At 62.8% G+C, this 24,099-nt stretch overlaps 4 protein-coding genes across 9 annotated transcripts; 2 read left to right on the top strand and 2 right to left on the bottom strand.

Moving 5' to 3' along the window:
* Positions 1-92: 92 nt before the first annotated feature.
* LOC104368347 (succinate dehydrogenase cytochrome b560 subunit, mitochondrial) lies at positions 93-10,274 on the bottom strand. Of its 3 annotated transcripts, none has more exons than XM_033005840.2 (6): positions 10,166-10,274; positions 6,737-6,793; positions 5,826-5,927; positions 4,954-5,015; positions 3,013-3,176; positions 93-1,034 (listed from the first exon to the last, which is right to left on the bottom strand). In XM_033005840.2, exons 1-6 carry the CDS (start codon positions 10,183-10,185, stop codon positions 930-932), a joined length of 510 nt encoding a protein of 169 aa, XP_032861731.1. In that variant the 5' UTR covers positions 10,186-10,274; the 3' UTR covers positions 93-929. The 3 variants fall into 3 exon arrangements, with proteins under 3 accessions (XP_032861731.1, XP_042640764.1, XP_032861732.1); XM_042784830.1 differs by lacking the exon at positions 10,166-10,274 and adding an exon at positions 9,908-9,931; XM_033005841.2 differs by lacking the exon at positions 10,166-10,274 and adding an exon at positions 9,870-9,903.
* Positions 10,275-11,489: 1,215 nt separating this feature from the next.
* Positions 11,490-14,163, top strand: LOC122152535 (myelin protein P0-like). The gene is given in 7 exon segments (XM_042784922.1): positions 11,490-11,569; positions 12,137-12,218; positions 12,221-12,310; positions 12,404-12,617; positions 12,699-12,834; positions 12,950-13,010; positions 13,158-14,163. Coding segments are annotated over 7 exon segments (966 nt in total). The 3' UTR covers positions 13,461-14,163.
* A 4,265-nt stretch (positions 14,164-18,428) lies between these two features.
* On the top strand, positions 18,429-20,674 carry LOC122152503 (nuclear receptor subfamily 1 group I member 3-like). Of its 2 annotated transcripts, none has more exons than XM_042784815.1 (8): positions 18,429-18,532; positions 18,995-19,125; positions 19,412-19,560; positions 19,637-19,836; positions 19,916-20,061; positions 20,148-20,264; positions 20,332-20,437; positions 20,527-20,674. In XM_042784815.1, the coding sequence occupies exons 1-8, from the start codon at positions 18,432-18,434 to the stop codon at positions 20,654-20,656; spliced, it is 1,080 nt and encodes a 359-aa protein (XP_042640749.1). In that variant the 5' UTR covers positions 18,429-18,431; the 3' UTR covers positions 20,657-20,674. The 2 variants fall into 2 exon arrangements, with proteins under 2 accessions (XP_042640749.1, XP_042640748.1); XM_042784814.1 differs by having other exon boundaries at positions 18,432-18,532; positions 19,412-19,595; positions 19,678-19,836.
* Positions 20,675-20,733: 59 nt separating this feature from the next.
* On the bottom strand, positions 20,734-23,711 carry LOC116959776 (mitochondrial import receptor subunit TOM40B-like). 3 transcript variants are annotated; one of them, XM_042784805.1, is made up of 9 exons: positions 23,367-23,711; positions 23,190-23,257; positions 22,948-23,040; positions 22,133-22,234; positions 21,898-22,012; positions 21,706-21,828; positions 21,508-21,584; positions 21,328-21,430; positions 20,734-21,248 (listed from the first exon to the last, which is right to left on the bottom strand). In XM_042784805.1, exons 1-9 carry the CDS (start codon positions 23,704-23,706, stop codon positions 21,109-21,111), a joined length of 1,161 nt encoding a protein of 386 aa, XP_042640739.1. In that variant the 5' UTR covers positions 23,707-23,711; the 3' UTR covers positions 20,734-21,108. The 3 variants fall into 3 exon arrangements, with proteins under 3 accessions (XP_042640739.1, XP_042640740.1, XP_042640741.1); XM_042784806.1 differs by having other exon boundaries at positions 21,328-21,424; XM_042784807.1 differs by having other exon boundaries at positions 21,907-22,012.
* Positions 23,712-24,099: the final 388 nt, after the last annotated feature.

The following is a 24,099-nucleotide window of genomic DNA, read 5'->3' as shown; positions in this document are numbered from 1 at the left end:
GAAGCGGCAACTCCCTGAATCTCAGAGCAAAACACCCCTTCTTAGCTGACTTCACCTCAGTGAAGTGTTGTGCACAGACAAGAAACACAGTGTGAAGGATCAAGGCTGCTTTACTGCTAAGGTGGACAAGTGCTGAAATGAAAGGTGGTGGCAACACACGATTGGAAAATCAGGTCCCTCCCTGTGTGCCAGAGACAGAGTAACTTCCTAACAGGAAAATCAGACGTTTTTCACTGGCAGGGGCTCCAGGGCCCAAAGCTGACATTTTCAAGGATAAGGAGTGGGGATTGACCCCGAGCACCCTATTCCAGCCAGCTCACGCTGCCAGGCTCAGAAAGCACAGGGTTCTGTGGCTGGTGCAGCACCTGGACGGCACCGATCACCCATTCCCCTCACGGGTGCTGGCACTGGCAACTCCGCCTGCTCGCCCTGCCCTGGCACAGGCTGCCTCAATGGAGATGCTTGTCCTGCACCAGGCCTACACATGCACAAGCAGCCGTCCCCAAGCCCACTCGGACCTGCAGGGACACAGATTCAGCATTGTCTCAAGCTTGGGGACAGAGCAGAGAAAAGAAACGCCCTGGAGTTTGCCTGGAAGAAGCTAGGCAGCTTTCTGTGAGCAACTGAATATGCCAGGATCAGCTGTTAATTTGTGCCCAGCTTTCTGTGGCTGCTCGGGCACGTGGCATAGCAGGAGACAGCCCAGCCTGTCCCTGCACTGCTGAGAGGCGGTCAGCTCATCACCTGGGCTAATGAAAAGCAACTCTGATCATACAGGAGATTTGCGAGGAGGGGAATCGCCACCTTCCCCAAAGATTTGTAGTTACTTGGGAGCCTGTCCTCCCACCTCCCTTTCACACACATCTTGCGGTGGGCCAGGACGGAGCAAATCTTCCAAAAAAAGGGAGGCCGTGAACCGGGAGGTACCTTCACATCGCCGCGAGGCCCGCAGAGGAGAGCAGGGTCAAGACCAGGACTAGCACCCCAGACTGGTTGACCTGGGGGATCTTGAACCCCTTCCCCATGTCCCACGCCTGCAGGAGAGAAAAGACACAGCAGGGTTAATTCAACAGGGCTGGGAGGGTTCCTGATGGGGGATGTGCCAGATGCAGGCAGAAAGTAACCATCTTTCTGATAAAATCTAGCAAGACCACCCCCAAAAACAGCCTTTAGACCAATGGGTGCAGACTGGATGGAGGGCTACAGGCATCCAGCGGGGCAGGGCAGTGGGCAGGGGTCTCCCTGGGTGCAGGCAGGTGTGTGTCGTGCCAGAGGAAGCTTATCCCCCACCAAGCCCCTGCATCTATCGGCAAAGCTGCCCACGAGCTCTCCCTAATCCCCAGCAGCCTCAGCACGGCAGGTTCACTTCAAAAGCAGCAGCTGCTCTCCGCTTCTCTCCTGCTGACAGAAATAGGTTATAAAGCACGGCGCAAGCAGCAGATCTGAGGCAGTGCTGACGTCCCCGCGGGCAGAGCCTAGCAGCTGGGGATGAGCCTCAGCCCCCACACCTCTGCGTACACCCCTGGGTACGGTGCGAGCTGTGGAGGCCCGGCTGAGCCCGGGGGGCGGGGAGGGATGCTGGAACGGCACCCTGCAGCTGGGTGTCCTCAGTTTCCAGGTATTGCAGGGGGGTTTGCACCTCTCCCCTGACTTCAGCCAAGCGAAAGCAGGGTGGCTGAGGGCGGCCTGCGGAGCACATGCCCCCTCACAGTAAGCCCCCAGGACTCAAAGCAGAGAAGCACCCGGGGCAGAGGCACTAAACTGAACCTGCTCCACGTTGGCTCCCCTTCTGCCATCGATGGTCTAGGCTGCTGAGCGCAGCCAGGGGCCAACACCACTGGTTTCCTTCTCAGACAATTTAATTGGCATCCTAATATATACATGCAGTCAGAGACTTCAGCACACATTCAACTCAAGACACTCTGAACTAGCAGCCAGTTATGACTGCTCCATTCGCCCAGCAGCATCTCCACAAGCGAGCAAGGCTCAGCCGGCTGCCAGCCCTGTGCTCCGAGACCTCGTCCAACGCCGAGTGCTTGAAAAGCAGGTAACGAGCACTGGCAGCACTGCTGTCCAGCCACTGCCTGCCTCAACGGGCTCCTCTCGCAGCACACGGCTGTTGTTCACCCCAACAGCTCAGCCAGGCACCTCCCGGCACTCTGACACCTCGTAACGGCTGCTCTTGGGTACAGGATACAACATTCAACAGTGCTCAAGTTCTGTGTTTCCACACTGGAAACACTGGGAGCCATCAGCGCCTGCAGCGTGAGTCCACGTCTGCAGCGCGGCGCCACACGTGACATTCCCTCTGCCCACAGCAGAAGGATTATGTCATGCTCCGGGCCAGCTGCCTTTGCAAATTTGCTCCCATAAAAACCTAACCTATCTGGAGCTACAGAAAACACAAAATCAACTACAAAAAGCAGCACATCTTGTACTGTTCCCAGCAAGAAACTCAGCGCTCTGGCTCCCCCTCCTTCATCAAACACAGGAAGCTTGGCTGAATGGAGCTGCTTGTTCCTCACTTCAGCCCAGGGCAAACATCACAGATTACTTTCTGCACAGGCAGCACTGTCTCCAATCCTCTGCCACACATCTTCTGGGCTCATTAAATAATATAAAGCACTCAGAAGATCACAGCACAATGGCTGCATGATGAGGGTGAGATGATAACGAGCAGCGGGTGGCACCACCACAGGTTTCAAGCCCGCAGCCTTGCAGACACGTCCCACAGCTGTAATGCTGTTCCTGCCACCCCTCACCCATCTCCCGCAGCCGAGGAGGTATCTGCGGGGGGATTTTTCAGCCAGCTGCACTGCCCAGTGAAGCACTAGAATAGCAATACTCTTTGCAACTTATACACGCCCAAAAATAGCACTGAAGTTCTGAAGCACTTGAGGTGACTAATTCCCATTTCCAAGGGCACCTTCTCAGATGCTGCACCCAGCACCCCTGCAGCCAGCAGATGCTTCCCTTCCCTCGCACCCCCGGCACCTCGTGGAGGCTACTCACAAGGTGTCGGACTCCATTCCAGGTGTGGTAGGAGAAGGGGAAAGCCAGAGCGAATTTAGCAGAGTAGATGAGAGCGGGCCCCAGGCTGAGCGACTTCACCATGGCCAGGTAGTGTGGAAACTGCTCTGGGAGCAGCAAGGCAGCCAGACCGAAGAGGGAGACTCCTGAGAAAGACAAAGCCCACAGGTCAAGCCAGCAGAAGCCTTTCCAACCCCTTGCTGCCCGCAAAGGGCCCCAAGCCACCTCCGTGTCTCTGGTTTGGTGACACAGCCTGAACCACCATCAGCTCATGGTGGCCTGCAGAGGAAGGAGGGAGAAGGGCTCTGCCTGCGTGGTGGCAGCACCATCTGCACTGTGACAGTGTGCCCTGGGGTGCTGAGGACTCAAACTGCGGCAGCAATGCCCTGAATCTGGGTCCTGCACTGGGGGCTGCATTACTCATACAACACCCAGAGACCACACTGGTGAGCTCATGCAATTGCAGCCAAAACAGCCCAAATTCAAGGTTAAAGGAACAATGAAATTTGGAAACGTAAGGTGGCAGCTCTTCAGCAAAGTCCCCCGGTCCACATCTTGGGACAGAAACCCCACCGATGCAGCAGCGATCCAGCGAGGCTGCCTCAACAGCAACCAGCAAAGGAACCGGCAGCCGAAGTGGCAGCCCGATGCGCGTGGCTGCACTAGCTGCAGGAGCCGCGGCAGCCTCTCCTCCTCATTTTTAGGCCAAGAGGGTTCATCCAGATGGTGCTGCCAAAAGAATGGGAATGATCGCAGCCAGCCAAGGCACGATTCACCCCCTGCTCAATAGTGCCTGATTACACTGCGGCACGCTAGCTCGAGCGCCTCGGCTGAGGCCGGCACTGGCAGCGAGCGTCAACCAGCTGCTTCCTCGCTCAGCCACTTGTCTCCTCAATGGCCTTTGTGTTTGCCCTGCAAGAAGCACAGGAAGTCAGAGGCTCCTGTAATTACAGGCCTTGACAGAGAGGAGTTGAACACTTCCCCCTCCTTCTCCTGGCTGCTGCGCTCTGGTCGGCAGAAGCCATGCTCCTTCGTGCTCAACAGGCCTAGGCAGGGGACAATTTCCCCTCCAGTAGAGGCTAATGGGTCGGAGCAGAAAGGCAACTGGGAGGCCAGGCTGGGAAGGGCAGGCTGCAGCCCTCACTGCTCCCTCTCACTCTGCTGAGTGAAGAACACAAGTGCTCTGTCCTGCACATCTTTTCTGAGTCCCAACACCAACTCAGCTCCCCATGAATCAACAGGGAGCTACCGGCGAAGCACCTTCCAGCTGCAGTGAGAGCATTAAGGGAAATTAAACAGCCTTTCACAGTTAGATGACCTAACACTTAGGCAAACTATGCAAGTCAAATTGCTGGAGGGAGTCTACTGGTTTTAATGCTGATGCCACCTTCCCCCCTACTGAGATCTCTAGGAAAGCAGCAGCCACTTCCAAGAAGCTGCAAAACTCCACCTGTGCTAAGGAAAATCCTCTGAGCTCTGCCTGTCAGTCTTTCCCTCACACAGTGTTTCCTGTAAGGATAAACCAGCCAAAAAAACAGCCATGGAAGAGAAGGGCTGAGAACTAGAGCAGCTGATTAGCCTTTTCCAGGTTGGGGGAGGCCCAGAAGAAAGCAGCCAGGCCAAGCCAAGAGCTGCAAATGCTTCGAAGGCTTGTACCTATGGGGGAGAAATGCTGCTTTTGCAGGGCTGGAGCCACCTGCAGCACAGGAGGACCCGGGGACAGAGAAATGGGGCTAGGGAGATATTCAGGGGACAGAGAAAGGCAAAGGACAAAGCATGCGTTTCCCAGGAGAAAACACATTGCTGAAGCTGGGGACAGAGGGGAGAAAACATCTGCCTGGAGTCACATCTCTGAATCAGAGGGGTCTTCCCTCCCGTAGCCCCCACCCTCCATCGCCATGAGCAAGTGGGAGATGCACGCACCTAAGCTCAGCACAACGCCGGTGCCCCGGTGCGTGATGGACATCGCCATGGGCAGAGACCACCTGCAAAACAGGGCACAACATCAGCAAAACAGGGGGCACAACACCAGGGAGGCCTTCGAGGCTGCGGGACAAAGCACAGCCCATCTGTTCCTAGACAGCTCCGTGTTGCTGGGCGGGTATTTCTGCACTCAGAGTTATTCAAGGAATCCAGCCAGAGCAAAAGGGGAGAGACGGGGGAATTTGCAGAGGCAGCTTGGGAATGGCAAATGCCACTGTCACGGGTTTGGGAAGGGGAAAGGCGTCTGCTGAGAAAGCTTAAAGGGAGATGCAACAGAAGACAGTAAGACTCCTGCAGTTTAGGAACAAAGGGGCAGGGTTTGGTCACCCAGGCTCACAGGTGAATGAGAGAACCTGGAAAAGTGACGGCGGTGTCCTCAAAGAAGCAGTCACCTCTCTGAGGGGGGGACAGGAGAGCCCTGCGTTGGCCCCCTGCCTCCACCCTCAAGGACTGCCAACCCCACAGTGGGACGCGCCGTTCTGTGCAACCACCCTCCGCAGAGGCACCCACCTCTCAACAAAATGCTGCGCTGCCCCGGCACCCTGAGGCGCAGCGCTGGGGGGACGGTACCCCTCCACAACACCTCGTGTGAAAACAGTGAGTGTCAGCAACTCTGTGGGGGAGGCTGTGATTCCCCTGCACTGCTCAGAGGGTTCAGAGCACAATGTAGAGGGTCTTCCCATCCCCTGCCTGAAGTGACAGTGGGAACACCACAGGCCTCCCACCCAAGGGTGTCTCCGGGGACAGAGCTGTCACGCATCAAAGCCCACATGTGCCCCAGCACAAAGCTGAGGAGGCCAGGAGGCTCTTACTTGTAAATGGTAACGTGAGGGGACAAGGGACGATTGGACTTGGTGTTCTTCTCCCAGAAGCGGGCCATCTCCTCCTTGGCCGTCGTTCCCATCGGGACAATGCTACAAAAGAAGGAGACAGGAGGTGCAGGGAGAAGGGTAACATTTTACCCGTCTGATCCGTTGGGCTTTGCTGCAGCAGCTTTCCATCTCGCAGGATGTGAGCTACCAGCTGACCTTGACTACAGCAGCACAAAGAGCAGCTCCAGCTGTTCATGAACCCCGGGCGAGGAGAGGATCGCTGCCAGCACTCCCCAGTGAATAATAATAATATGCAGGACGGAAAGCTGCTGCACTGGAATCCGCTCAGCCAGCAGAGCTGAGCCAGCCCCCCCAGCACCACCCAAATCAGGGTATAAGATATCAGATAACACATTATATAATCCTGATAACATGCAACCTGCTTTTTACTGCCACGGTAATTGCACACTGTACCAAATAAAGAGCTTGTAATTTAACGTTCCCGAGATTACACAGCAATTACACTTACATCCCAATTTAGCAAAAAATAATGATTTCTCCCTAAGCCCGGCAGTACGAAGCACGGGAACAAGAGAGCTTCTGCAGCTCCCAGCCCTCCTCAGGGGCAAAGCCGTCACACAGAGCGGCACCAAGGGGTGACAGGGGTCCAGCTATCCCTGCGAGAGACCCAGGCCCGCCTCAGCAGCCAGCCAGGCTCTCCCCTCGTCCCCGTCCCCAAGCCCCAGCCGCTCCGTAAATAGGCCAAGTGGTAAGTGCCTGTCCAACACAGGGCGTTCGTTGATTGACCAGAATTACTAAGCAGATGGAGCATGTGTATGGCCCAAAGCCTTAGCCAGGATCCCTTGGGGCAGAGCGTAATCCCGTTACCCTCAGTAAAACCTCAGACTCACTGTCGCACAGAAAGGTTGGGGCCAAGCCGAGCCAGCAGGCACCGCCGACTGACACATCTGCAAGAGAGAAGATAGAAAGGTGTTGTGAGTGCCAAATAAATGCTGCAAGATGCCAGCAAGACGGGGCTGAGGAGGGGATTCACAACTTTGGTGGTTTGTATCTTAAAATTAACCGTAACACGAGAGTATCTGGGCTGTTCCTCGACAAATCTCTCTCCCCCACTGAGCTCTTAACTAGAGTCTCTAGACTCTGCCCAGGGGTTCATTCTTTATGACACCCTGTAATTAGACTGCTCAGCTGTAATACCTTGTTTGTAAGACAGACATAAACAACACTCTAAGCTCACAGCTACGCTGAGGCAGTCCATTTTTCACTCTCACTACAGCAATTATCAGGGCAGGTGGCACACATCCCTAGAAAGGTATATATCTGCGAAGCTCTGTGGAAAGGGCCAGTGCAGGCCACCACTCTCCACGCGTCCGAGATGAAGACATCATCTCCCCTTCCTCCAAACGCTTGTTTTCATTCCAGCGTTTCATCGCTGCCATTCGTTAAGCTCCAGGCACTGGCGAGATGGGACATCACTGTCACAGCCCAGTGCATGCAGCGTTTCAGCTCTGCCAAGGCTCACAGCAGGAGGTAAAAAGGGATTTTGTGGTGCCTGAAGGAGTGGGAGCCACTCTCTGCAGAGCGATTGTAGTAACGGCGACTCTGACATTGAAGGGCATCTCTCCAGGAACGGGGAGGAACAGGCCCCCGGCCCAGCACAGCTCGAGCGTTTGCAGATGTGGGCTGGAATCTGCAGCGCCTGCTCCTCTCCAGGACAAAGCATAACAGGCAGCGCTGCCTTTCCTGACAACGCGATGAGAACAAGGTGTATAAAAACGTTTGGCGTGCTCTTCTGCAGCACAGCGACAAACACTAATTAATCTTCTCAAACGCACAAGCATCTGTACCAGCATCCCCCGCTGTTTCATTAGCAGCAGTAGATAAACGAAGCTCTGCTGCTCTTCAGTTGTCCTACAGCCGGTTCCAAGGACATGGTAGGAAAAACATCTGGAGGTCAGCTCTTCACCAGGTGTAAATCCAAAACAAAGTAATTATATAACCACTCCGAGTTCCTGTGTAAATGATGGTTAGGATGTTTCCTTTCAAATATTCCCTTGTGTTCAAGGGCTGGACTTGAAACACAGCAGGTTTTTAGAAAGGTGTCCTGGCTAGATGCATGAATTTTTTGGCAATGCAGAATCCACCCCATGCTGCAATGCAATATTTCCAACTAAAAACCCTTCTTTGAACTGTCTCTAGTTTATTAACGCCCTCCCTAAAGTGCAGCCTGACAGATGAACAGAGAGCTTCACGAGGACACAGCAATGGCTGAGCCCAACCAAACCTCCACCAAACCCACCATCACATCTGAGAGCAGCTGACAACAGATCCCTGGAGAAAAGTCTCAGGAAGCACAGCGGAAGCACCCCCACCGTGTGCAGCTCACACACTTCCCGAGCCAGAGGGTTTCAGTCTGTAACAAATGGCCTTTCCCGCCATGAAATCGCATTGCCACCTCCCGACCCTCCCAGCTTTCAGCACGAATTCTCAAGGCTTAACCAGACATGGAGAACCAGCTCCCTGCTTGTCCTGAGCTCCTGTGGACTAGCAGCACCTGCTGCCTCACAGTTCTGGGCCAGGGGAAAGGAGATGAACAATAAATTTCTACCCACAGACCATTAATGATTTACACTCCCCCTCAGTCCTCTTTTCCAGATAAAAGGCCCAACCTACTTTCTCTCCCTGTACAGAAGCCACTCAACACCTCTTCTGCAGTGCAAGAGGGAGGGCTGGCTCCGAATCACACACAATATTCAAAACCAGGAATAAATCCACAATGCATTTGCGTTTTTTCAAAGCTAAACTCCCCATCTTCTTGGCTCAATTTTAATATCTTTTTTTAAGATGCAAAGCATTACATCTTGCTTCAGTGCAATGACTGTTGCTTGCAAAACACAGCCCTCCAGCTAAGCTATCAAGGTCACTCTGTACTAAGGACCTGTCCGCCATTATTTATCATTCTCTAAGTTGTTGCATCTTCTCCAGCCCTCCCTTGCACCTTCTTCCAGATCACTGATAAACATGTTTTTTTAAAAAGAATTAACCCTGAAAGAGGATCCTCTGGACCTCCGCTGAGAGCTTCCTACGGCACCTCAGCCAACTCCCACTCTGCCCTACTCCTGAGGAAGGTGCAAAGGCTCAGGGAACCCCCAGTTAGCGTTAATTATCGGGGACTCTACAGAGCACAGCCGCTTGTGTGGGGCTGGAGAAGAACAAGTATAAAGCAGCAGCTCAACCGAGACATCTATCAATGCCCGGCGGTGGAACAGCACAGGCTGCACACACCCCACCACACAGCCCCGTTAGCTCAGGAGGAGAAAATCAGGAGATGCGGGGGGGACAGCGCTGGAGCAGCATCAGCTGAGCGTCACGTCGACAGACACCGTTAACTTTTATCCTGCAAGACAGGTCTAAAAATTAGTTGGATTTCTCCACAGAGGAGGCAAATGAGAAGTGATCATATATGCTTTTTCATCTGACAAGCAGAAGCAGACACGAGATGAAGTTATGAAGCGCAGGCTTCAAACCAGAGCGAACGATTTCTCTCTTGCTTTTCAAGCAGCAGCAGCTGCTGCGCGCCCACCCCAGCAGGTATCAGAGCTCCCCGCCTCTCCCGCTGCCAGCAGATCCCGCCTTTAAACAAACCCACGCACACAACAAAGAGCCTTCCACAAAAGCATGACGGCTCCGACTCGCAGGGAATAAATTAAGAGAATGAAATCCAAACACTGTCCCCGGACTGATATCCAAGAGAAGAACGTCGGAAAGGAGGGGCTGGAGGGGACGGCCACGGCCTCGAGGAGGCACAGAACGTTCAGGCGGGGGCTGAGCCAACCCGCGGCCCTGCGGCAATCCCACGGGCGCGGCGGGACCACCGGGCTGCCAAACGGGGACACCCCCCAGCCCCGGCCGTCTGTCCGTCCACCCCGTCAAGGCCACCAAGAGCCGCAGGAGCAAGGGACCGGGGCAGACTGGCGGCAGGAAGCGGCAAGGCGCAATAAATCACAGGAAAGCGCAACAGACCGCTACAGGCAGCCCCGCAGTCCGCGGGGCCCCGTTACCGTCTAACACGCGCCCACGGCACGAGTCCCGGGGCGACGGCGCTCCCAGAGCCCCGGGGAGTCCCCAGAAAACGGCCGCGAGGACCGGGGCGGTGGCGGGGGGCGGCAGGGGGGAGGCGGGGGGGGCGGCGGCGGGGGGCGGCGGCGGGAGGGCGGCGGCGGCGGGGGGGAGGCGGGGCCTGTTCCCGCCCCGGGGCCGTTACCCACACACCCCCCCGCGGCCCCCGGCCCGGCCCGGCCCGGCCCCCCGGCAGTCACCTCAACGCCAGCGCCGCCATCTTGGAGCGCCCCGCACGCCGGAAGCGGCCGTGACGCACTTCCGGCCCCGCTGCCGTCGGCGGCCGGGTACCGGCGGGGCCGCGCGATCGCGTCGGGACCACCCTTTAACCCTCCCTCCGGTACCCCCCCGGCAGCCTGTTGCACCCACCGGGGCTGCCCCTCAGCGCCCCCCACTAGACTTCCCGTTACCCCGAGAGCTGCCTGTAACCACCCCACTCCCCCCGGCGCCATCGGGGCCATCCTTTAACCCCCACTCCGTTACCCCCGTTCCCCCCCGGCAGCCTGTTGCACCCACCGGAGCTGCCCCTTAACCCCCCCAGTTCCCCGTTAGCCCCGGGACCACCCATTCCCCCTAGACCTGCCCGTTTCTCCCCCCGGCTGCCTGGTAAACCCACGGGAGCTGCCCCTTACCCCCTTCTGGGGGTCCCTGTTGCGCCGGGGCTGCCCCTTACCCCCAGAGCCGCCCTTTATCCCCCCTGTCACCCACCCAACCTTCCCCAGCTGTGAACTCTGGATCAAAAACCAGAGGAAAACCCCACTTTGGGGCTTTCCACCCCAAAACACCACTTGCTCTGGCAGCAAAGCGGCTGGGAAGCCACTGTGCAAATTCTTGCCCTGGGCTCTGCGCGGTGGCACTTTGGTCGGTCCCCACTTTGCACCCCGTGGGGACGCACGTGCCCTTATCCCTTGCCACCCTCAAAGCTGTGTTTTCACCCCAAAATGGAGCTGGAGCAGAGGCTGCCGGGAGCGTGCTTGGCCAGAGCGGGCAGTGCCGTTCTGGGAGCCCTGCACCGCGGGGCAGGAGTGGGGGCCACAGCGCAGCAAGCCAGCCGCCGGTCTGCGGCCACGGGACAAGAGACACGCGGGTGTCCCGGTCACAGCGCAAGACCCCCGGCCCCGCCAGCCAGGTCCGGCCCCGGGACCCACCAGGGACCGCGGCCATGTGCTGGTGCCCTCCGGCTCCAGCCACATTCCTGCCGAGCCGCCTCCGCTGCGGGCGGGAATGCGGCTGTACAAAGGGCGCTGTGTGTCCGGTCCCCCCCCTGCCACATGCTTCCCCCTCCTCGCCCATCGTCAAACTAAATGCCCCCTTTCAGCCCCGGGGCGCCCAGCCCCCCAGCCCCCACCACCCCAGCTGCCTGGCGCCCATTGGCCCAAGGCCGGGGCACCGCTGGCATCATTCGGCGCTGCTTGCTCTTAAACCTCAGCCCCCGTCCCGCCAGCACCCTTCGGCACGCCGCCGGGCCCCTCTCACCGCCAGCCCTCCATGCGGCTCGGAGCCCACCGGTGACGGGCAGCCACCATGTCGCAGGGTGCCGGGGGCAGCAGCAGGCACAGCAGCATCCTCCTCCTCCTCACCGGGCGGGCTCCTCTTGGTGCTGGGTAAGCTGGGGACAGGGACAGGGAACCAGGGCTGCTGGTCCTGAAATCCTGATCCCAGCTGCTGGGGAATACTGTGGGGACTCCGGAGCCCTGGGAGGTGGCCATGGGGCTGGCAGCCGCCCACGCATCTGCTTGTGGGACCATCACCAGTGCTGGCAATGCTTCGGGACCGTATCTGCTGCCGTGCCCCTGACCCCGTCACCGGGATGCAAGGAGATTCCGTGCGCCGGCCACCTCCCTGGGGATGAGCAAGGGGTGCTAGCTGCTGGCCGCATCCCCGCCAGTGTCCCCGGGTGTCAGCTGGCACCAGGACACAGTCCCCTTCGAGCCGGCCATGGGGACGCCAGGGCAGAGGCTCCCAACAAAGGCACCTGCAGTGGCACAAAGAGCCGCTGTCCCCCCAGCAGCCCTTGTGTTTTCTCCAGGGCCAACAAAAGCCTTTTCGTGGCAGCACGGGGCCGGGCACGGGGCCAGCGCGGGGGCACAGACCGGCTAGCAGCCCCGGTGATGGGCACCGTCCCTGTGCCGGGGTCCCCCGTGGGCTGACGGGTTTGTGCCCCCTGGCAGAGCCGTCCCCAACACATCGTCCATCCACGTGTACACGCAGCGGGAGGTGTATGGCACCGTCGGCTCCCACGTCACCCGTCACCCTCCTGCAGCTTCTGGTCCAGCGAGTGGATTTCCGAGGACATCTCCATCACCTGGCACTTCCAAGCTGAGGGCTCCCGTGACAGCATCTCCGTAAGCACCTGCTCCGCTTTGGGGCTGGGGGTGGCCCTGATGTGCCCTGAGCCACCGTGACCCCGATGTCTGTGTGTCTGTCCCCATCGCTAGATATTCCACTATGCCAAGGGCCAGCCCTACATCGATGACGTGGGCAGCTTCAAGGAGAGGATGGAGTGGGTGGGCAACCCCCGCCGCAAGGATGGCTCCATTGTCATCCACAACCTGGACTACACCGACAACGGCACTTTCACCTGTGATGTCAAGAACCCTCCCGACATCGTGGGCAAGTCCTCCCAGGTCACGCTCTACGTCTTGGAGAAAGGTACGGCACTACCGGTCCCCTCCCCACCGCCATTCCCCCCGCACCAGCCAGGGGGCTGACGGGGGGCTGGTGTCCCCACAGTGCCCACCCGCTACGGTGTCGTGCTGGGCTCCGTCATCGGTGGGGCTCTGCTGCTGGTGGCCGTGGTGGTGGCCCTTGTCTATCTCATCCGCTACTGCTGGCTGCGGCGGCAGGTAGCCCTGCAGCGACGGCTGAGGTGAGCCCCGCTGCCCCATTGGGCAAAAACCACCCCGAAATGGGGCTGCCAGTCAGGCTGGGGGGGGGGTTGGCCTTTCTGAGTTGCCTTTTTGCCTTTCCAACCCCAATTTCAGTGCCATGGAGAAAGGGAAGCTGCAGCGATCGGCCAAGGACGTGTCCAAGCGCGGCCGGCAGGTGAGTGTGCAGGAGTTGGGGGACAAAATGGCTTGGCTGGGGTGGGGGGCAATTCCCTCAGCTGCCTTTTAGGGTGGGAAGAGAGGCTGCGGGGCAAAGCCCCAGAGTGGGGGGTACCACGGTGATGAGAGTGCCCTATGCCCGCAGGCGCCTGTGCTCTACGCCATGCTGGACCACAGCCGCGGCACCAAGGCGGTGAGTGAGAAGAAAGCCAAGGGAGCCCTGGGAGACTCCCGCAAGGACAAGAAATAGCGGTTAGCAGGCAGGGAAGGTACTGTGGGGGCGGACACCGGGGCCCCCCGGCCCCCCAAAGTCGTCATGACCATCGAGATGGAGCTGCGGGGGGATGCTGCCGAGGCTGCTCGCCTCCCGCCCGCCGTCCGCTCCCCCAGCAAGGGCAGCCTCAAGAGCGCCCTGATGAACATCATCAAGCCAAACGCGGGGACCTGACGCCCAGCCGCTGGCGGAGGGGGGGGGGGCCCGGACGTGGCCCCCCCGGCTCTGAGAAGCGGCAACCCCGTGGCACGGGACCTGGCGAGGAGCGGGGTGTGGTCCTCGCCCCGGGTCCCCTGGCCTCGGGGACGCCCTGGTGTCCCCCCACCCCATCCCAAAGCCCCTCAGTCGGTACCTTCCTCTGCGCAACCGCTGCCCTGCCCAGCCCTGGGCACTGATGTAATTTTTCTGTTTGAAAATGCAACTACTGAATTTTGGGTCTGGCCCCTGTGGGCTGCCTTAGTCCCCCCCCCCAGGGACCTGTGGGGTGCCTGCGGGACCGTGCTGCCCCCATCCCTTCCTGTCACCCCCCCTTCAAAACCGGTCTCCGGGAGGGTTTCTCTGCCCCCATTGTTGCTCCTTTTCTGGCCGTTTTCTCGTCTCTCCACGCAACCGAGCCCAAATGACGTTGCGGGGTGGCCCCCGCCCGTCCCCTCCATCCCACTCCTGTCCCCCATTAACCTTCCCGCCCTGTAACCCCCAGCCCCCCTGTGTCGGCCGGAGCCTCATGGAGGAGGAGAGGCTGCGGCCGGGCTGGAGGAGCTCCTGGTGCCCATCACCCCAGAGCCAGGCGCCGCTCCCCAATGTGTTTTTCTACACAAAAAAAGTCTGTGTCCCCCCATCCCCACGGCGCCATTAATAAAACTCACATCTCCAGGAACCCAGCGTCCACCCTGGTTCATTGTTCCCAGTCACAGGGGGAGTGTCGCGGGGGAGGGCAGAGGGTGGCTGAGCACTTCTGAACTCATTGCACGGAGGCCCAGCAGCTCCCACAGGGAAAGGGGCATCACTGCCTCTGTCCCGGTTTCCCCGGGGGTGAGGTGACATCTCAAGGGCATCCTTGTGACACCCCAGAGACCCCCCTCAGCAAGTGGAGGCTGTCCCCAAGGCCACCCATCATGGCTACACCCCACCCTAGGGCCACCTTCCCCTCATCCCCATTAGCTGTTAATTAAAACTCATGCCAATTAACACAGAGGCCAGATCTCAGGTCCTGCCCTGGGTGCACAGCCCTGGGCATGGCCATGGGGTTGGTAAAGGTCTCCCTGGGGTGGGCAGGGTCTCCCCCACCATGGACTCCTGCGCTCCCACCCCAGGACTTGGTGCCAGCCCCCAGCCCCATCCCACTCCACACCAGACTGGGAACTTGCTCCCACACTGGCCCAGTGGAGGGAGGGAGGGAGGGGCCCCCGTGGTGCCCCCCCACCGGCCCCGCTGCAGGGGCTATAATTGTCTTTTCCCTAATAAGTCTGCAGAGCGAGCAGGGGCTGAACTCGACCCCAGGGTGTCCCCTGGGCCCTGCCTTTCCCTTGGCCACCGATGCTGTTTTTCTTTCCAGGGAGCTATTTCTGCCAACAAGCTGCAGCTCCTCACTGGGTCCCGGCAATCCCCTGTCACCCTGCAGCATCGGGCACCGCAGGGACTGGTCTCACATCCGAGCACACAAAAAATCCTGCTGCAAATCCCCCGAATGGCTTTATTTTAATCGCCCCAAAGCACTTTCACTCATCACCAGCAGGTACCTCCAGTGGTTGCTCTCGGCGATGCCGTGGCAGGAGCCAGGGCTGGGAACTGCTGCCAAAACCAGCCCTGAGCGGAAAAAGTTTGATGCCTGGAGGGACATGGCCCTGCAAGGCCTTCATCCCCTGAGGAAGAGGAGCAAGCAGCAGCGTCTTTCATCACTGCTGCGTAGAGCAGAGTGACGGGAAATAAGGACACAGCACCAGGGGCTGAGACCCTGCAGATGATAAATTGAGCAGATTTTCATGGGGAAAAACAAAAAAAAAACCAAAAAAAAAACCCAACAAAACAAATTGGAGGGTGACAGGAGATCCCGGGGCGATGAAGCTGTTCCCAAACCTCCAGCCAAGGGGCCCCATCCCAATGGGAGAACCCTCCACCCCTGTCCTAGGGCCATCCCTGCCCACACCCCCCCAGGCAGGGACAGCCTTGCCCCCAGGGCTGCTTTTAGCAGGGGGCTCCATCCACTCCCCTTGAGAAGGGGGACCTGGGGGTTCTGCCCTGTGGGGGACAGTCCCTATACCCCCTCCCACAGACCACACACCAGCCTGGCTCCTTTTCCGGATAGTTTATTCTTTACACATGCTAAAAGCCCCCCCAGGGGAGGGGATGGTGACAATGACAGGAGCTGGGAAGGGGCAGTGCAAGGATGGGGAGCACTCTGTGCCGGGGGAGCCCCCGTTTCCCGTGGTGGGCTGCAGCCTGCAGTGAGACCCGTTTTCCTCACAGTGCCCCAGCTCCTGGGATGGGACAGGGGCTTCCCTTGCTCAGGAGACACTGGACACCCCCCCCTCCCCCTGGCACATCCCCAGCAGCCAGCATCATTGCCATGGCCAGGGAAAGGGAGGCTGCCCCAGGAAAAAGAGCATTTCCATGCCATCCCCTCACAGGGGCCACCTCCACTCTGGGGGACACGGTATTCAAACGTGTTCCACCGCACATCGACCCCCCAGCTTCACCCAGGGTCCTGGCTCAGGGGTGGGTGAGGGGTAAGGAAGGGCTGAGCCCCCCCGGCCCTGCTCACAGAGGACAGGGCAGCCCTGGCATAGTGGAGGTCAGGATAGGACCATGCCCATGTGCGAAAGCGGGTGCCCGCCCCGGGCAGGGGGTCCCAGGACCCCCGAGCTGCTCAGGGCCCCGACTCCTTCTTCCGCTTCTGGAAGCGGCGGAATTTGCCCTGGATGGCGAGTGCAGCTTTCTCCGTCTCAGGCGCGCTCAGGTCAATGTCGATCTCCTCCTCCTCTACCTTCTTGGGGTCACTGGCTTTGGCTGGGGACACACACACAGCCTCACCCCAACACCCAGTAATCACGCTGACACCCCCCCCAGCAGCAGCAGGGTACTCCCAGGGGGACACACCACCCCCCCAAGGGACAGAGCAGATCCCCAAATCCATCCAGGTGTCGCCCCCCCCCTCCCGCGGTGGGGACTCAGATCCTGACGGCAATGTGTGGGGACAGGAGCAGCCGGGGGGGTCCGGGGAGGGCACGGGACAGGGGGGACAGCAGGGACGGGGCACCCTGCCGGTGCCGGGGGTCCTCACCTTCCTCCTGCCCACCGGGGGCCTCCGCCGCGGAGGGGGACTCGGGAGGGCTGCGCTGCAGAGAGAAAGAGGTGCCCGGGGGTGACACGGGGCCCCCGACAGAAAACCCGCACCGGGGGGGGGGGGGGGCAACAGGCTCAGCTTAGCCGGGGACAGCCCACGGCCACCGGGGTCTCCCCCCCGCCTCCGGGGTGCGGCTTCCCTCCCTCCCCCCGCTATTCCCAGGGCAGTTCCTCTCCCGGTCCATTGCTAAGAATAAAGGAAAAAGGGAAAACTCCTTGCTCGGCTCCGGCTCCGGCTCCGGCTCCGGCTCCGGCTCCGGCTCCGGCTCCGGCTCCGGCTCCGGCTCCGGCTCCGGCTCCGGCTCCGGCTCCGGCTCCGGCTCCGGCTCCGGCTCCTCACCCCGCTCATGTCCGCTCCGGTGCCGCCGCCGCTCCCGGTGTGCGGCCCCCCCCGCCCTCCGCCACCGCTTTTCTAGGGGCGCGGCTGAGTGGCGGCCGCGGACAGCCAATGGGACGCGGGGGCGTGGCCGTGTGGGGTCCCGCCCCCCCGCGTGTCACACTCCCACCCCCCCGCAGAACCTCGACGCCCCGCGAGGAACCGGGCGGGGAAGAGGGGGGGAAGCGGGAGGGAAGCGGGGGGGCCCGGCCGTTGTCCCCCCCCAGGCTGGTGCCACCTTGGGGCACCCTGAAGGTTGGGGGTGACACTGGGGGGGGGGGGGGTGACACCGGGGTGTGAACCGGGAGGGGACACTGCTGGCACCCCCCGCAGCGGGTGATGATGGGCACCTTCCTCCGAGGTCACCAGTGACACAACGGCCACCACCATGGTCCCTGTCCCCTCTGGGCACCGCCGCCCCAAACCCCCCTCCCAGCACCCACATGTGAACCCCTGCCTGACCCTGCCTGTCTCTGCCTGACCCTGCCTGTCCCTGCCTGTCCCTGCCTGTCCCTCCCTGTCCCCTGCCTGACCCCTGCCTGTCCCCTCCCTGTCCCTCCCTGTCCCCTGCCTGTCCCCTGCCTGTCCCTGCCTGTCCCCTGCCTGTCCCTGCCTGTCCCTGCCTGTCCCTCCCGCACTGCCTGTCCCCTGCCTGTCCCTGCCTGTCCCCTGCCTGTCCCTGCCTGTCCCTCCCGCACTGCCTGTCCCCTCCCTGTCCCTCCCTGTCCCTGCCTGTCCCCTGCCTGTCCCTCCCTGTCCCTGCCTGTCCCTCCCTGTCCCTGCCTGTCCCCTGCCTGTCCCTCCCTGTCCCCTGCCTGTCCCTGCCTGTCCCTCCCTGTCCCTGCCTGTCCCCTGCCTGTCCCCTGCCTGTCCCTCCCGCACTGCCTGTCCCCGCCTGCCACAGCCTTGCTCAAGTTCAAGGTTCAAACTCCACGGGGCTCCAGCTGGGAGACGGCAGGGACAAGCAGGGGCCGGGTGGCCCCTCACTGCGTGGCGCCGGCCGCACCAGTGGGCACCGGGCCCCAGGTACAGGTACCGGTTGCCTTCAGGGGTGACACACGGATGGTTCGGTGGTGGCCAGTGTGGGGGAGGTTGGGGTGACAGGTGGGTGCACAAGGACGGTGTGCTGTGGGGTGCGGGGGGGGACAGTTTGAGGGGACATGTATTGGACGGGGCGCAGGAGCTGGTGTCGGGGTGGTGGCTGGGGGTCGGGGGCAGTGGTGCCTGCAGAGCGAAGCTGCTCAAGCGGGAGCTACGGTGCGTGCACCCACACACGCTCACCCTGTCCTGTAGGCTCTGTCCTCACCACCGCCACTCCCACCCAGGCGCTGTCACCCGCGTCCCCGGCCATGTCCGTGTCGAGCCCCTCGGACACGGAGAGCAGCCCCTGCTCGCTGCCAGACCCCCGGGGCGCCGGGGGGGAGGACATGGAACCCGGGGAGGAGAAGGTCTGTGCTGTGTGCGGGGACCGTGCCACTGGGTACCACTTCCACGTCATGACCTGCGAGGGCTGCAAGGGCTTCTTCAGGTGGGGGCTGCCACGGCACCGGACGGGGGGGTGCCAGGGGGTGGGGTGGGGTGAGATGGGATGGGACAGAGGAAGGGGACAAGATGGGATGGGCAGGACAGGGTGGGAAAGGACAACGTGGGACGGGACAGGACAAGATAGACTAAAATGGGACGTGATGGAACGGGTCAAGATGGGATGAAATGGGACAGGACAGGGTGGGGTGGGACAAGGGGACAGGGCAGGATTGGACAAGACACAGCGAGGTGGGATGGAACAAGATGGTCCCATGGACAGGGACTGGGCAGGACAAGACGGGACGGCCACTGTCACTCCATGCCCAGGCCACCTGGGGCACAGTGGTGATGTGGTCCTGGAGGTGGCCCCTGCCCTGGGACACCCCGTCCCCCAGCCCTCGCTGTCCCTCTTCCCCCCCCCCCCAGGGACACACAGTGACAGTCCCTGTGCCCGTGTCCCCCCTAGGCGCTCCATCAACAAGGGTGTCCGCTTCACCTGCCCCTTCGCCCGGAGCTGCCCCGTCACCAAGGCCAAGCGGCGGCAGTGCCAGGCCTGCCGCCTCCAGAAGTGCCTCGACATGGGCATGCGGAAGGACAGTGAGTGCAGTGACACGGGGGAAGAGGGGATGGGGGGGACACAGCGGGTCCTGGGGGGCAGAGGGAGGACCCGGGTGGGACGACATGTGGGAAAGGGGACGACGCGGACAGAGAGGACCGGGCTGGGTGGGATGGCAGGGGAGGACACAGGGACAGTGGCACAGAGATGACAGAGGACCCCTGTGGGGAGAGGGGCTGACGGGGCGCTGGCGTCCCCCAAGCACCCGGGGGGTCTGTGCCACCGGCAAGCCGGTCCCTGGGCCGGGGGTGACGGTGGCGGTGGCAGTGATCATGTCGGAGGAAGCGCTGCGGCAGCGGCGGGCGCTGCGGGGGCAGCGGCGGCTGGCACGGGAGCAGCAGGAGCTGATCGACATCCTCATCGCGGCCCACCAGCGCACCTTCGACTCCAGCTTCTCCCAGTTCATGCACTACTGGGTGAGCGGGGAGCCCCCAGGGACCCGGCCGTACCCGCAGGTGCCCCGGCACAGCGCTGACACCCCCGCTGCCGCAGCCCGCCGTGCGCCTGTGCGTCCCCAGCCCGCGGCCGCAGAGCCCACCGGCGCCAGACGCCCCCGCCGCACCCCTGCAGCTGGACTGCCCGGACGAGGACGTGCTGCCCGATGTCTTCTCCATGCTGCCCCACTTCGCCGACCTCAGCACCTTCATGATCCAGCAGGTCATCAACTTCGCCAAGGAGATCCCAGCTTTCAGGTCCGGGGAGGGGGCCAGGGGGTGGGAGACCCCCGCCACCACCCCGCCTGACGCCTCCCCACACCCCCCGCCCCAGCAGGAGCTTGCCCATCGACGACCAGATCTCGCTGCTGAAAGGGGCCACCCTGGATATCTGCCAGATCCAGTTCAACACCGTCTTCAACCCGGAGACCAACGCCTGGGAGTGCGGGCAGCACTGCTACACCATCCAGGACGGAGCCCTGGGTGAGTTGGGGGGCTGGCGGCACCGGGGAGGGGGGTACAGCCATGCCCCCATCCCGGCTCGCCCCTCACCGCTGCGCTCCTCCCAGCCGGCTTCCAGCAGATCTACCTGGAGCCACTGCTCAAATTCCACATCAGCCTGAAGAAGCTGCAGCTGCACGAGGCCGAGTACGTCCTGCTCCAGGCCATGCTGCTCTTCTCGCCAGGTAGGGACTGCGGTGGTGGCGGGGGGGGTTCCCTCGGCCCTGCTGACAGCCCACCCTGCGCCCCTAGACCACGCTGACATCGCCCAGCGGAATGTCATCGACCAGTTCCAGGAGAAGGTGGCCCTGACACTCAAGAGCTACATCGACCACCAGCACCCCATGCCCGAGGGCAGGTACGCGCCCGGGGGGGGGCTGGCTCGGCCACGGTCCCCTCTGCCGCAGGGGTCCGAGCCGAGTGTCCTGTCTGTGTCACCCCCTCGAGGTTTCTCTACGCAAAGCTGCTGCTGCTGCTGACCGAGCTGCAGACGCTGAAGGTGGAGAACACGCGTCAGATCCTCCACATCCAGGACCTGTCCTCCATGACGCCACTGCTCTCCGAAATCATCAGCTAGAGCCCACGCCGGCAGTGCCTGCACCGTGCCCTGGCCCCCCGACCACGAGCACCGGGGCCCACCGGCTACCAGCACACTTTACAGGGCAGAGTAAAGCTCCTTTATTTTTTCAGGCTCCGCAGGTGCGTGCGCCCAGAGCCACCCACTGCGCCGCTGGAGGGAAACTGAGGCAGAGCAGGGGTGGGAGCAGAGGGAAGCGCGGCGCGGGGCCGATGGAGGCCCCCAGCCCCGGGCAGCAGCCACTCCTCAGCCCAAAGGCGCAAACAGGCACCACAGACTGTCACACAGTGTCCCCTGGCCTCCAGGGACCAGCTCCTCTCTCCACGGGCTCCCCCAGCACCACGGCACAAGAACGGGGCCCAGCCGGTGACCCCACGGCACGGCACGGCGCGGTGCGGCGGGGCGGCTCCCTGAGCAGGACGGTGGCATGTGCCGCCCACCCCCACAGCCCCTCAGCCCACGATGACGCTGAAGCCGCAGTGGAAACGGTTCTTCCAGTGGTTGAGGAAGGCGCCCAGAGCCAGGGTGACGGGCAGGGGGGGCAGCTTCTTCTCCAGCACCCCTCCAACGCTCCAGTTACTGTCCAGGAGCCCTGCGGGGTCGGGGGGGGGACGGGGTGAGACCACGGCCAGTGCTGCGGCTGCCGGGCGCCGGCGTGGCTCCTCGCTCACCTCTGAAGACCATGTTGGCTTGTGGCAGGTTGAGCTGGTAGCCAAAGGCGAAGGTGGTGTCCTGCAGCCGCGTGTTGGCCTCCAGCTCCACCCCAACCTGCACCTGGGGAGGGGAAAAACGTGAGGTCCCGGGGGTGACAGGCACCGGCGGGGGGACAGGGACATGCAGGGGATGCTCGCCTGCTCGTTGGCTCGGTGGTAGTAGCTGGCGTGGGCGCCGCCGTACCCCACGTTCAGCGTCGCCACCCACTTCAGAGCTGGAAGAGAGAAGAAAAGTGGAGGGCGAGGGGAGCCAGGGCACCTCCTCGGGGCCAGCACAGGGCGGGGGACCCCCAGGGCTGCGCCCGGGGCCCCCTCAAGCGTGGGACGCCCGCGTACCCGTGTATTTGCCCGCCAGCGTGAGGATGGCTCCTTCCTCCCCCGGCCGCCGGTGGTAAACCATTTCCCCGCCCAGTACCAGGCGGGAGGTGACGCTCTGGAGGAAATGGGCCACCAGGATCACTGCGGGGACAGCATGGCTCTCAGCGCGTGGCCCCCCCAGGCCTGGCAGAAAGAGGGGGGGACACGCACCCCGCTCACCGGACTCGCCGAGAAGGTCGGGGTTGCCCAGCGTGAGGGTGGCGGTGCAGTCATCCCCCCGGTACTCGCCGTCGAACTGCCATGTCACGAACTTGGCCTGGTGTGTCTGAAAGGGGACGGGGACCGCAGCAGGTCCCGCCACCATCCCCCACCATGGTCTGGGGGTGACGGAGACACCCCGCACCCCCCTGCCCTGGGGGGGAGGCCCACTCCCACCCGGCCCCACCTGGAAGACAGCTTTGGTGCGGATGCGCTCGGCCACGAGATGCAGCGCCTGGGCATTGAGGCTGCCGCTGTTGTCCATGTCCCCCACCAGTGTGGGGAAGGCCTAGGGATGGCGGGGGGTCAGCTGGGGGGGAGAGGGACACCCCCATCCCCCTGTCCCTGGCTTGAGCCACCCCGGCGGGGACCCCCTCGCCCCACAATTAACCACCACCCACCCTGGTGCCGTTTCAGAGCCTTGTGGCCACCCCAGGGCCACCCACCACCCCAGGGCCACCTCAGGGCTGTCCCAGAGCCACCCTGAGGGTCACCCACCACCCCAGGGCCACCCTGAGGGTCACCCACCACCCCAGGGCCACCCTGAGGGTCACCCACCACCCCAGGGCCACCCTGAGGGTCACCCCCACCCCAGGGCCACCCTGAGGGTCACCCACCACCCCAGGGCCACCCTGAGGGTCACCCACCACCCCAGGGCCACCCTGAGGGTCACCCACCACACCAGGGCCACCCTGAGGCCACCCACCACCCCAGGGCCACCCTGAGGGTCACCCACCACCCCAGGGCCACCCTGAGGGTCACCCCCACCCCAGGGCCACCCCCACCCCAGGGCCACCCTGAGGGTCACCCACCACCCCAGGGCCACCCTGAGGGTCACCCACCACCCCAGGGCCACCCTGAGGGTCACCCCCACCCCAGGGCCACCCCCACCCCAGGGCCACCCTGAGGGTCACCCACCACCCCAGGGCCACCCTGAGGGTCACCCACCACCCCAGGGCCACCCTGAGGGTCACCCACCACCCCAGGGCACGGGGGTCTCACCTCGGTGGGGCCGAGCTGCCGGTCCCCCACGAAGGTGGCGTTGAAGTGGTAGCTGGAGGGGCCAAGAGTGCTCATGTGAACCGTGTGCGTCACCTGGGGGACACACACACACACACACACACACACACACACACAGCGCGTCGGCGGGGGGCAGGGGGGCGGACCGGGGGTGGCAGCGACCCCCCCCCCGCAGTGCAACCCCCCCCCCCCCCCCCCGGCGGGTCCCTGTTTGCCCCCCTGACCTGGAAGTGGCTGCTCAGGGTCTTGGTGACGATCAGCTTCACGCCCTCCATCTGCTGCGGGAAAACCTCTGGGGGAGAACGGGGACTGAGCGGGGCCACGGCTGCCGCCCCCCACCTCTCCTCCCGGGGCCACCCACAGGCCCCCCCCTTCGCCACCCCCCCCGCCCCCGGGCCCACCTTTGCACTGCCGATGCAGCTCGTCGAAGCTGCCGGGGCTGCCCAGCGGCTGCCCCCGGCGCGGGGCCCGGGGGGCGGCGGGGCCCAGCGCGTTGCCCATGGCCCGGCCCGGCCCTACGGCCGCCCGCCCCCCCCGGCCGCGACCCCCCCGGCCGCCGCCATCGCGGGCGCGGGCGCCGCGAACCGGAAGGGGCTTCGCGAGGTCGCGGCCCGCTCGAAGCCGCCGCCGCCATCGCGGGTGCGGGCAGGCGCTCGCCGCCCATTGGCTGAGCCCGACGGGGGCGGGGCCGCGGCCGTGCCGTGAGGCCCCGCCCCCGGCGCCGTTCCGGGGCTGCCGCATTCCGCCCCCCCCCCCCCCCCCCCAGCCCCTCTCCTCCCTCGTGCCCCACGTCCCCCCGTGTCCCTTCCCCGCGACCCTGGACCCTCCCGGCTGTGTCCCAATTCCCCCCTCGTGTCCCCTCCACACCCCCCGCCCCGTGTCCCCACCACGTCCCCTCCCCGTGTCCCCTCCACATCCCATCTTCCCTGCCCCGTGCCCCCCCCTCGCTCCACACCCCCCTCCTTGCCCCCTGCCCCGTGTCCCTGGACCTTCCCCACTTTTCCGACACCCCCGCCCTGTCCCCTGTCCCTGCTGCCGTCACCAGCAGCTTTCCTGGAAAGGACTGGTGCGGCCAGTGGCTCGGCGGGGAAGGGGCCCCAGTGTCCCCACTGGTTACCCAAAGGACAAAGTGTT

The sequence above is a fragment of the Tyto alba genome, unplaced genomic scaffold, assembly GCF_018691265.1.
Source record: "Tyto alba isolate M040663 unplaced genomic scaffold, T.alba_DEE_v4.0 Super-Scaffold_8, whole genome shotgun sequence".
NCBI classification, from domain to species: domain Eukaryota; kingdom Metazoa; phylum Chordata; class Aves; order Strigiformes; family Tytonidae; genus Tyto; species Tyto alba.
The sequence above is the reverse complement of the archived record's forward strand: the minus strand, read 5'-3'. Positions and strand labels throughout refer to the sequence as shown.